Source organism: Anthonomus grandis, chromosome 3 (assembly GCF_022605725.1).
Source record: "Anthonomus grandis grandis chromosome 3, icAntGran1.3, whole genome shotgun sequence".
Taxonomy (NCBI): domain Eukaryota; kingdom Metazoa; phylum Arthropoda; class Insecta; order Coleoptera; family Curculionidae; genus Anthonomus; species Anthonomus grandis.
This window is the reverse complement of record NC_065548.1, coordinates 25,931,462-25,944,806: the sequence shown is the minus strand read 5'-3', so window position 1 is coordinate 25,944,806 and position 13,345 is coordinate 25,931,462. Positions and strand designations below refer to the sequence as shown.

The 13,345-nt window shown below is 33.1% G+C and overlaps 2 protein-coding genes across 3 annotated transcripts in view; both read left to right on the top strand.

Moving 5' to 3' along the window:
- LOC126734342 (homeobox protein Hox-B1) overlaps positions 1 to 7,644 on the top strand; it is an 82,551-nt gene extending 74,907 nt beyond the window's left edge. For both annotated transcript variants that reach the window (XM_050437922.1, XM_050437923.1), the window contains 2 exons: positions 5,563 to 5,720; positions 7,456 to 7,644. In XM_050437922.1, the coding sequence (XP_050293879.1) occupies positions 5,563 to 5,720; positions 7,456 to 7,551 (254 nt within the window). In that variant the 3' untranslated portion in view covers positions 7,552 to 7,644. The remainder of the gene's footprint in view (positions 1 to 5,562; positions 5,721 to 7,455) is intronic.
- LOC126734340 (aldehyde dehydrogenase, mitochondrial) overlaps positions 1 to 13,345 on the top strand; it is a 144,077-nt gene that overhangs the window by 75,629 nt on the left and 55,103 nt on the right. The gene's annotated exons all lie outside the window — the stretch shown is intronic.

Genomic DNA, 13,345 nt, shown 5'->3' with positions numbered 1-13,345 from the left:
AGATGTAACACTTCTCTAACTTGCAAGATGGAGACCTTCCAAATCCTGATCTCACCAAAAACGGACCAGCGTAGTCAAGTTAAGTTACATGAAAGGGTGGCGAAGGAACAGTGCGATCGCGTGGTAAATTAGCCATAATTGGTTAAACAAAATCAGGTTTGAATCTAAAACATCTAATACAACGTTTAACAGTACTTCTAGCTAGGTTAGGTCCCGAAATTGGCCAAAATTCGTCTCTTATTGATGACAACAAAGCTTGAGGTCCAACGTGAAGTAACTTAAGGTGTTGATAAGCAAACAATAACTTAGTAAACGGATGACTGGAGTGTAAAAGTATTGGATGTTTTTTATCTGGTAAAAAATTAGAAAATTCTAATCGACCCCCAACCCGAATAATTTTATCTGAATCTAGAAATGGTGTTAAATTGAGAATTTTACTCTTGCTATCGATAGAACGCTTTTCAATAAGATATGAAAATTCGTATGGAAATGACTGTCTTTGCGCTACTTTAATTAAATATTTTTTTGCTAGGTTTATTTCTTGAATAAGAAGCGGACCCTGAATTCTATCAGAAATTGGTTTTAAACAATTATTTTTAAATCGCAAAATGTAAGCTGTAACGCAAATCAAACGAGAAAATTGTGAAAATCGCTCGAAAGGAAATTCTTCAATTTTAATTGCTGGCAGAACTGTGGTGGAAAATGGTTTCAACTCCGGAACGGTATCCAATTTCGATAAAGATGTAGGCCATTCAGCAGGAGGTGCCTTTAGAAACTTGGGTCCATACCACCACATATCCATTTCTAGAATTTGATTGGTATATAATCCTATGGATAAGTGATCGGCAGGATTTTCTTGAGTGGGCACATGTCTCCAGTCTTGATCATTGGTGAGATTTTGAATTATCGCTATACAAGTGCCTACAAATGTCTTTAAAAGATTTGCACTAGTTTTGATCCAGGCTAAAACTATTGAAGAATCGGACCAATAAACAAATTTATCGATTTTTATGGTTAAAGACGTCGTGACCTTTTTTACTAGACGAGCAAGCAATAATGCCGCACATAATTCTAATCTGGGAGTGGTAAGAGTCTTGATAGGTGCAACCTTGGATTTTGAGCATAAAAGATTTATAAAAACTTGGTTATTTTTATCTATGCTACGTACATGCCCCATAGGCTCGCTCAGAGACGTCAGCAAAGCCATGTAACTCGATTAACTGAGGCTCCTGGCACACTACATGTCGTTCAATGGTTACTTGATTTAAAAAAGGTAACTCGTTCTTGAATTTCGCCCACTGGCCGGCTAGATCTACTGGAAGAGTTTCATCCCAAGGCAGCTTCTCAGACCACAATTTTTGCATGAAGATCTTAGCAAGAATGGTACAGGGACTTAGCATTCCTAACGGATCGAAAATGCGAGCTGTAAGGGACAATATTGATCTTTTCGTATCAGTTTTATAATTGTTTATATCAATACAAAATGCCAACTGGTCATTATGGCAGGACCAAGTTAAACCTAGAGTTTTCGTAGTCTCATGTGGGCCAAATGTCAAAATGCCGCATGACTTGTCCTCAGTTTCAACTCCATCGAGCACCCTTGGATCATTGGAATACCACTTGCGCAGCTCGAAACAGCCACTTCTCAAAATACGTGTTATTTCTCGACAAACATAGCGCGCATGCTCAATGGACTCTGAGCTGAAAAGAAGATCATCAACGTAAAATTATCGCCTAATGACATTAGCAACCTCAGGAAGGGAGTCAGCACATTCGTTGGCTAACTGGAATAAGCAACGAATAGCTAAATAACTTGCACTTGCTTGTCCATAGGTTACTGTATTTAGCATGTATGCCTTAAGTTGTTCCGTAGGGTTTTCTCGCCATAGTATTTGCTGAAGCTTTCTTTGCTCGGGATTTATCAGCACTTGTCTGTACATCATTTTGCAGTCAGCAGAAATGACATAACGCTTTTCGCGGAATCTCAATAACATTAACAAAAGGTCGTCTTGTAAAACTGGACCTATAAATTAAATATTATTAAGAGATATTCCGTTGCTAGAGGGTGAACTGGCATTGAACACAACGCGAAGTTTTGTTGTCAAACTATCTTGTCGTAGAACTCCATGATGAGGCATGAAATATTATACCCCACCAGGCACATAACTAGAATCAGCAATGGTCATGTGATTTAAAGATAGATACTCTTGCATAAAGTTAATATATTGTACTCTTAACGATTCGTTTTTTAGCAGTCTTTTCTCGAGATTATAAAACATTTTCTCAACTTGCGAACGGGATTCACCTAGACAATCGGCTGGCTGCTTTAATGGCAGATTGACTATAAACCTACCTTCATGGTTCCTAGTTGTAGTCTCTATAAAAATTTTCTCACACTCGGTTTCCTCGTTGGATAATGGCTTGACTTGATTTACCTCCTCGACTTCCCAGAACTTTGAAACTAAATCATGCAATTTTTGGTTAGTGCTTAAGTTGCAACAAACATCTTTTTCCTGCTCTCTTGTTTCAATTTCTCCCATTGGTCCTGCTACAATCCATCCAAGTTCAGTTTCTTGAATTGTAGGGCTATATTTACCACCTGACAACCTACCTGTTTTCAACAAACTCCAGAAAAGATCACAGCCAATCAAAAGTTCGACTGCTCCTGGCCTGTTAAAAGTTTCATCGTTAAGATGTAGATTGTGTGGTATATTTAAGGATTCTAGATTAATCTCAAAACCTGGGGTGACATTTGTTATTTCAGGAAGAATAAAACACATAAGCTTAGCTTTAAAATTGGTATATAACGAGCTCAAGTCAACTTGACATTTATTGCGCACCTTGGTAAGTGAATTTGATATGCCAAATGTATTTAAATTTGCATCGAATGTGTCCAGTCCTAAAGTATCACACAAGTTTTTAGTGATAAAGGAAGACATGGATCCAGAATCTAGCAAAGCACGCACAGTGTGAGGAATGCCAAACTTATCCAGAACTTGAACACGAGCTGTTGATAACAATGTAACACGCTTACTTGATTTGGACACAGTACTAGTTAAAACTGGCTCGACTTGAGGTGTTTCATAGCTACTATTATCAGCATTTTGCTCCTGCGATACAGACTCACCTTTATCTTCATGCAATAAAGTATTGTGCCACAACTGACATTTCCTACAAGTGCCCCCTCTACATCTTTTAGGTGGATGCTGGCGTAAGCAGTTCTGACACAACTTGGCCCTATTAACAAAGTCGATGCGTTTTTTGACAGAAAGTTTAAGAAAATCTTCGCAGACATAAATAGAATGATCTTTCTTGCAATGGTAACATGAAATAGTAGAAGTAGACGTAACTAGAGACCTAGAGGAAAAACGTGGCTTGCTATCTCGTTTACCCTGTCTATCATCCTGTGCTAATTTCATGTTTGTTTTATACTCGAGAGTTTCTAAAAAGTCAGCCCGATTAGTTAAAAATATTTTTAAATTTTCTAGCGTAGGTGAATTTAATGTAATTGAATATTTTTCCCATTCACTAATGGTATTTGGATCGAGCTTAGAACTTACCATATAGATAAGTAAAGGATCCCATTCCCTAACTTGTTGATTTAATTGTTCTAGTGACCTTAGGTGCTTTGATACATCATCAATAATTTTTCGAATTCTACCCGAGGATTCCTTCTGAATATTTTCTAGAGTAAATAAAGCTTTGATGTGATTATGAATCAATAATTTTGAATTGTTAAACCAATTATTTAAGGTATCCCATGCAACGATATAACCATTTGCGGTAAACTCGATAGCTTTTAAAATTTGCGCTGCACTGCCTTCTAAAGAAGCCCTTAAGTAATGGTATTTTTGAATGGCGGATAAGGATTCATTTTCATGAACCAAGGATTGAAAGGTTTCTTTATACTCTAGCCACTCATGAAAAATACCGCTAAATTTGGGTAGGGGAATCACTGGCAATTTAACCCCACCTAAATCAAATTTTGGACTTGAACTTGACCTAGCATTTGAATGATATGAGTGCACTGACCCAACATCATCATTTTTACTCGCTGAATTTAAAATGTTTTTTGCTTTAGCTATTATTGCAAAATAGGACTCGTCCAATAACGCACGCTCGGTATATTGGTCATTTAAAAGAGCCAATGCAACACTTGCCTCGATATCATCTTGTATTGTCAAATAATCTTGATAAAAAATTTCAATTCGCGACAATCTTTCTTGAATTTGAATAATTTCTTCATCACTTAAAACTTGCCCCCGCAAAATACTCTCCTGTTTTTGATCTATAAATTTAGTAAAAACCGTAAGAGAACCCTTAATTGAACCCCTTTTGCGGATTAGCGATAGCGATGAACTTAAACCGGCCCGTGCAATCGAGGAAATTTCTTGTTTTCTGACTGGATTTTATTGTCTATTTGATGCGGCTCGTTAGGAAGAAGACAAAACTCATGTTTTGTCTTCGAAGTGGACTGTATTTCTTGTAACTTGCTCTTGTTTACGCAAATTAAACCCGGTAGTTAGAATAAAAATAGTATTTATTAACTACATACAAAATTGGTAATTAGGTTTAGTAACAGCGGAAATTAAAATTAAAAAGAACTCGATTTGTTTGACGCGTAATCGTTTCTTGCGAGTCTTGATTGTGTCTGTCTATCTGTCTCCTTTTGACGCGCCGCGATGTCACGGAACATGAAGCAGCAGCAGCCATGGATACTTGCGCGGTGCGGCGTTGCCGTGTTTAACAGGAAATACTATGTTTCACAGTTTTATTCAGTTTTCAATAGTTTTTGCACAAAGTTGTTATATTTCACTGGCATGAACAACGTTAGACTTTCTTTATCTACTTCAAAAATTAAATTTTATTTGACTACGCTTCAATTTTCGCATAAATGATAAATGGTACTTGTAGTTTTGAGGTTTTTATCTTGACATGCAACGTGTCATAATTATTATGCTATTTCAGAGAATATTGATTGATCTATTTCCCAAATCCTTGGCTAGTTTTAGAAAAAATAGAAATGGGTTGTTATAGTATGTGATTACTTATTATTAACAGAAATTGTTTATTATTGTTAAGCTGCCATAAGCTGCGTTATTTTTATTTTTTTATATCCGTGTAACTGTGTTTTTAAACAGTGTCTGTAAATAAATAAATAAATATAAATAAAACATAGTTTTATTATATCTACGTAATGTTAGATGATCTTAACCACATCATATTTATGTATTATTTGTACGTTAAGGTAATTTTTAAACCAGTGTGTTATATGCTTTTAAATCATGTCTAAATAAACAGTTTCCAAATACATAATACGGATTTTACGGATAGTTAAAAAAAAAGTTAACGTAATAAAATAGTATTTCTGGGTCATTTTGTTTACCCAAATGTACTACCTGGTTAAAGAAATTGTAATGTACTACTGGGTTAAAGTAATATGTAAAAGCTTCTCAAGCTAAACCTTCTCTTGACACGCTTTTTAAAACAAAACTAAATTTCTACCATATTTAATATTACACGCCATTAAAAAGAAGAATTCACATTTTTTTAATTTTTTAGAGTTGGAACCGACTTCCGCCCATAAGCAAAGAAAAGAAAGGACTGCATTCACAAAAAATCAAATAAAGGAGCTAGAAAAGGAGTTCTTAAGGTCAAATTACTTGACTAGGTTGCGAAGATATGAAATAGCTGTCGCTTTGGACCTAACAGAAAGACAGGTAAGACCTAGATTTCTTATTCGAAACATTCATCCACTATTCTCAAATTCAAAATAATCATCCATTACTCTCAAAGAGACTTAAGTATATGACCAAAGGAGGGAGAAAGTAAACTCAAAGTCTAAGTCTCATAAATTAAGCGTCTATTTTAGATTACGCGTTTCGCCGTATTAGGGCATCATTAGACCTAAATAAAATTATCAAAATTAAATGATACAGAACAGAACGCTAAGTAACAGAAAAGACATACCTATCTAAATATGTAAATAATTGAAGATTAACAACATGGATGCACTAGAGGTCGTTCAGTGGATACAAACTTGTTAGTTTTTATCAACTATATCTTAAATATATCATAAATCTTTAGGCGATGATAATGAAACATGCGATATACACGGACTTTAGTATGTCTTAAAGCCTTCGATAAATTCAACCATAATATTCTTATCTCTCATATTTCAGATCTTGGCATCAGCAGGTCCCTTTTACTTTGAATTAAGTCTTATCTGACCAATAGAAAGCAGCGGGTTAACACTGGTGGTTCTTTGTCCAACCCATTTTCGACAACTTCAAAAGTCCCTCAAGGGTCCAACCTAAGGTCCATTGTTATTCAGCCTATGTATCCTTGGCTCTTGGCTATGGCCTTGGCTCCCAATTGGAACCTGAGTTGTTACTATTCCTTGAATTTTTGAAATTTTTTTTTGACGTATTTCCTCCTTTCAGGATCAGTTAGTGCTTAGACAGATAAACATAGTGTTTTGTAGTGTAAGTTGAATGAAATGTCATTAAATATTGAGAAACGTATGTTTATTTAAGTATATTCATTTAAGGATCTCCCCTCCTTGTTTATATGTTATTGATCGTATCCCCTTGAAGCAGCTTGACTCAGTCAGAAGTTTGGCTGCTTTTTTGAACCAAGTCGTATTTTCTCCCACCACTTTGAAGATACTATAAATAAAGCTAATAAGCTGCTTGGATTTGTCAAAAGATCTTGCAAAGACTTTAACAATATGTCAGCATTGAATACACTAGATATTCACTTAGTGAGATCTCTTCTTGAATTCTCCAATATAATTTGGTCACCTGATTTTTCGATTCATATGAAAGGCTTGAAAATGTGCAGCGCAAGTCTAGCGCGTTTGCCAATGCTCTCATGAAGTCTAGCCTGGATTTTACCTGTTCTGAGACCATGTCCTATTAGAGTTCTCGTTATCAAGCAGAAGGCAGTTCTTTGATGTTTGCATTGCATTTAAAGTTCTGAATGGTATGGTTAGAAGTCTGAATGCAGAATGTCTGTACCTTTTTTTCTTTATTTGTATCTTCTTATACAACACGAGGTCAGGCGCTTCTCTATATTCCCTTTTGCAGAACAACTTATTTACTAAATAGTCCTGTTAAAAGAATAGCTTCTACAGTGAAAAGTATATGGAGACTATTTTGAAATTAATATCCCTTTTTAGCTTTTTTAGCTACTTTTTAGATTAAGCTCAGCCAAGTATGGCTTATTAGTATTATAATTATTACTCAAGTTAGTGCTAACTATCAGTACGTACTTAAATGCTATATACTTTAACAAATAAAGGAAATAATGTTTATAAGACTTTGAGTTTAGTTTTCTCCTTGCTCATATAAATATTAATGTCATTATATATTATATCATATAAATTAATGATTGGGAGCAATTTTTCAGTTTCCTTTTTATTTAAAATTATTTCTTTAGTTTCTTTCTTTTTAGGTAAAGGTGTGGTTTCAAAATAGGCGAATGAAATGGAAACGAACCAAAACTGGAGAAAAGTGTGCTATGAAGAGACCTTATAAAATTAAAAAATAATGACTACCTAACTAAAAATCTTTCTTGTAAATTATATAATATTAAATAATACAAACGCGGTGAAATAAAAATATTCTCTATCAGGTACTATAGTTAAAAGCTTAAGCCATATATCCTTAATATAAGTGAATGTTTAGTACGTTTTGTTTTATTTTAGTTGAGCTTTTAAAAAATGTGTAGAATTATCAATAAACTACGACTGGAACTTTTTGAACCTATTGGCAGGTATTAGTAACATCAGAGCCGTTCCGGCTCAAGAGAAAAATTAATGTATTAAATTAACAAAATACATAAATATTGTAAAGAAACACTTGACTTTTAAGTCAAGAATATACTCTTTTTATTTTCAACATCAGATTACAAAACTTTCATCTGATCACATCAGATTACAAAACTTCTCATTGTTGTTTTTATTTTGCATTATTTACGTTATTTTACTGTAAATCTGGAATTTGGATTTTTTAGATTAGAAAATCCAAATTCTATACTAGAATTGGTTTCTATCGGCAGAAACAATGTGGAAATCTCCAAGCCTTTCCAAATTGTTTCATGGGAGACCACGTTTCCTGATATTGTAATAAGTTATGTTGTTTATCTGAAACTTTCAAAAGTTCCCATTTCAAAACTGCCATGTCTGAGGTATTACGTGGTTAATTTGGATACCTATATTCTAAATATGTGTTCTGCAAAGAAATATATCCTTCCCTAAAAATAAATCTTAAAGTTATATTAATGTTCTGGTTTACAACGAAAGGCTTATTTCTAAAAATAAAGAAAATTTTAAAACGCTTGAAATTTTATTTGGTCCTATATCGAACTAAATCTAAAAAACTTAAAACAATTAACTGGGTCACGAAAATAACATATTACATCCTCCAAGTTATCTTCTACATTTTAAATGATACAAACGTCAACCACGTATCTTTTTAAAAAAAGATAAATATTTGACAAAAAGGCTTTTTATATTTCGCTCTCTAGATTTTGCATAAAGAACTTCAACAAAAAAAGTTTTGTTCCAAAACAACTGTTAAAAAGAAAACTAAATTAAAATATTCTCTTGGAGTGCTACTGCCTTAAAGATAAGGAAGTTTTACAGTCAAATTACACCTACATATACAGGGTGTCCCGAAAGTAATGGGACATAGAACAACCGTATATTCCTTACAAAATAATGTGATTGAGGTCAACTTGCCTTATCCTAACTTTAATAGTAACTGAAATACAGGGTGTCAAAGTATTATTTGATTTATCGTTTTTTTCTCATAGGTCCTGAACCAAATGACACACTGACATGAAATTTAGAACATACGAGTCTTTTAAAAAGAAAATTTCGTATACAGTTTTCGTGTTTTCAGTAGAGGGCGCTCGTTGCATTAATTTTTTTTATTTTAAATCCCCTAACTTTTTTGCAGCTCCGTATATTGGTTTGAAAAGTAACAAAATAATTAAGTATGTATACCTTATTAGTATTTATTAAAGTAGCTAGGAGCAACCATTTTCGAAATAATAGCACTTTTAGGTTTTCATAATATGTGAATGACTTAAATTTACTAGATTTTTAGCCATGCAATCCTAAATAAAATAAAATTAATACCTAAGATTATTGATATTTATGTAAAATTAAAATAGTTACTAAATAAAAAAAATATTACGACTTTTTTGTTAATTCTTATATCATAACCAAAGTAAATGATATTTATTTATTTTTTTTTATATTTTATTTTCAAACAAATATACCAAAAACAATAATAAACAAAGAAACATACAAATAACGCTACTATAACTTCAAAATGCCCTCCATTAACTTCAATGCATTTTGAAATACGTTTAACAAATGACTGCCGTATTTTAAAAAGAAGATCCTCATTATGTTTTAACATATTTACAGAATTTAGAATTTTTACATTTAGTTCATTTAGATTATTTATAGGACTATCATAAACAATGGATTTCAAATATCCCCAAATACAGAAGTCCATGGGGTTTAAGTCTGGACTACGCGCAAGCCAAAGCAAGGACCTTTGCTTTGGCTTGGCCAAATCCAACGTTCGGGATATTGTTTGTCAAGGTAATTGCGTACCTATCGAGAAAAATGCGCTGACGCCCCATCTTGCATAAGATACATGTTCGGCCTAAACGAGTCTCCGTTCAAATTAGGTGGTAGTTCATGAAGGCCTATTATATGGTTTCCAATAATACCACACCAAATGTTAACTTTAAATGCATGCTGGAAATGACAACTGAATGGGGGTTTTCAGTATCCCACATATGAACATTTAGAACACAAGTTAAATACGCCGCGTCTAGTAAATGTAGCCTCGTCTGTGAACACTCTGCTAATAAGCATTGGATCTGCATTTTGCATATTTTTAAACTGACGACAAAACTGTATTCTGGCTGGCAAATCTGGTGAGATCAAAAACTGAACTGGTGTAAAGTGGTATGGATAGAGGTCTTCTTTCTGAAGTACTTTAACGACACATGATTTGCTTACACCCGTAGCTGCCGCTATTCGCCTAGTACTTGACCCGGGATTTTCTGCTACGCCGACTAAAATTTCTTCTTCCTTTGCTTGGGAAATATTTTTTGGGCCGCCCAAAAAATATTTTTGGCCGAATATACAGATAAATAATGATAAAACTGGCATTTTTGGCCGAAATGATCCAGTTTCTCCTATAGTCGGCTATAAATTCTTTGGAATAATTTATGGTTTGATTGTTGTCTATCTGGAAATATTGCCATCTCCAAATTGGTAAACAAATTATGGCTACGCATTACTTAAAATGATTAAACTTAAGAGAAAAACTTTTTTACTCGTTTTAAAAGTTTTATATGACATTCAAAAAGTTTGACATAAATAATACAAACACTTGTCTCCAACGCCAACTCCCAAAGATGCGATTTAAATAAAGTAGTAAATAAATATTATTTTAAATTTTTTTCTGAAAAATGGTGATTATGTCGAAAATGGTTAGTCCCAGCGACTTTAATAAGATATACATTTTTTATGTAAAATTAAAAAAGGAATTTATTTTAATACTTTTTAAACCGATATGCAGGGCTGAAAAAAAGTTAGGGGTTCTAAAAAAGTAAAAACAAACGCAACGAGCGCCCTCTACCGAAAATACGAAAACTGTATACGACATTTTCTTTTTTCTTTTTAAAAGACTCCTGTGTTTTAAATGTCATGTCAATCAATGTCAATTGGTTCAGGACCTATAAGAAAAAAACGATAAATCAAATAATACTTTGACACCCTGTATTTCAGTTGCTATTAAAGTTATGATAAGGCAAGTTGACCTCAATCACATTATTTTGACGTAAGGAATCTACTGTTGTTCTATGTCCCAGTACTTTCGGGATACCCTCTATAAATAGGTGTTAAAGTAACTAACTTATTACAACAAATAAATAAATTAGTCAAAGGACAGCTTAATTCGCCATATGGATAAACTAATATAGTTGATATCACATTACATTCTTCTAAAGTTTTGTTAAGTAGTATAATGGCCCATAAAAAACAATCTAAAGTTGTTAATTCTCTATGCTTAATATAATTTATCAGAATTTTACAATAGCTTAGCATATTCTTATAGATCATATAAGCTTTTTGCATACTTAGGAATCACTCTTGGACTTACTCTATCAGGTTACTACTGGATTCAGCTTTTAGCCTCCATAGGACAACAGCATATTCTAAATGGGCTCTATTACTAGTGTATTATATACCAAAATAGGGGTGTCAATTAAAAAATAATAATAATAAATTTTATGCTTATACAGCGATATATTAATTTTCACTAAATGTTCGCTATGTTTTAAATTTTGTTAAAGATGCGTTCCAATACTTATATTTATAATTCTATTTCCTACTAATCGCTAAATTAGATATTGTGTCATTATTTTGAAAAATTGGTATTTTCGTGTAAATGTAAAAGTTATGACACTTGGATGTATTAATAAGTGATATTTTTAAACCATTGGCTGGCTGAATTTAAATCGGAAGTGTATAGTCTACCGACCGTTCGGCTGTTTAGTGTATTCCGCTAGTCTACCGACCGCTTGGTCGGCAGAATATACAAAACTATTATTCTGCCGACCGCACTCGAAACATCACAACAAAAAAAAACAAACAGAACGAAAGATGCTTGCTTATATAAAGTTTATAGGAAATATCAATTTTTATTGAGTAAAAAACTATTAAAAAATTATTAATACGTAATAATGTAAAAATTATTATTTATTTAACATGAAAGTAATAAAAACAATAATTACAAACTTAATACTTTTTTGTGACTTTCCACGTTTCTTCCTCAGACCTACAACGGTGGTACTAATGCCCCTAGGACGGCCTCTTCTTTTCATTTTGAGAGGCAATTTTACGTTGCACAATTGATTGCACTTTTCAAGATGATTACCTTCTGATAGTTCTGATGAGTTTATTTCATTATTTGTAATAATCATATTCATGTTCATGTCAGCATCTAATTGTGAGTATGAAGTTTCTGGAAAGTGATTAGCAAATAAATACTTATAAAAATAACTGACAAAATGACATAATAACAAATACCTATATTTTTAATAACTTCTAGACTTCTACTACGTTATTCTGTTCGGATAAATCTAAAAGACAACAATCATATATGACTGTTTCCTTAATATTTGATTGTGGATCTGAAGTTTCTGAAAAAACAATAATAGATACTAAAACGAACTACGGAAATAAAATAGTAACATTACCAATATTTTCAATAACTTCTACCACTACGTCTTTCTGTTGATTCACCAGGACATCGCCGTCGGTTAAGTCTAAAGGACTACTATCACATAGGACCGTTTCGCCCTCGGTTTCGCCAGCATTTGATTGTGGAGATAAAATATCTAAAATATAAATAGAAAATAAGTGAATTATTGTAGAATAGAAAGAAACCAAACAATAACTAACTCATATTTTCAATGTTCTATTACTATTACGTCTTTGTAATGATTCGCCATGTCACATAGATTATTTATAACTGTAATGTAGTGCTCAAATTTCTTAGCACCACATTCTGAAACAACATTGGCTAATTTATGACATGCATTCATGGCTAATTTGTATTTTTGTTGCTGAGATAAAACCTTTACATGATTTTTAATCTTTATAGTCCCAATAGGATGGTCTTCTTCCATATTTTCCTTTTCACCTCCAAAGTCATTAGCGTGACTCTTAATCTAATGAGACTTTTGAAATCGCTTGGCAACTAAGTTCTCACAATACAGACTTAACTCCATTTTTCGCCTTACTGCAAAAATATGTTTGCAAGGCAGATTCATATCCTTCCGAAATCCACATGGACAGTCACTTTGTGTTATAGAAAGTTCTCCATATGTACGTGTTTTCACTGTATATTCTAGATTATTAAATTCATTTAAATTTAGAACATCCACTTTCATGCTTAACTCAAGTTGCCTTTGTATAAAATGGAAGGCATAGGGTGTTACCAGTTTTAGATACCTTCCCTCTACAGAGTTTGCTTGAAAATCCGTCACGGGCATTTTGGCTAGACCTATTTGAACAGCGTGATCCTTTTCACTGCGAAGAATTTTAATGAACGTTAAAAAATCTTCATAAAATGCATTTATATTGTTAAATTTCGAGCAAACTTATTTGATTTTTTGATTCAAAGACTCTAAGTGATTAGTTGTACTATTGTTAAAGGTAACAGCACTTTTCTTAAACCCCTCAACCCATTCTGTCCGTATGTTATGCCAATTTTCATTAAAGTAGTTTAAAACCTTTGGTACATTATGC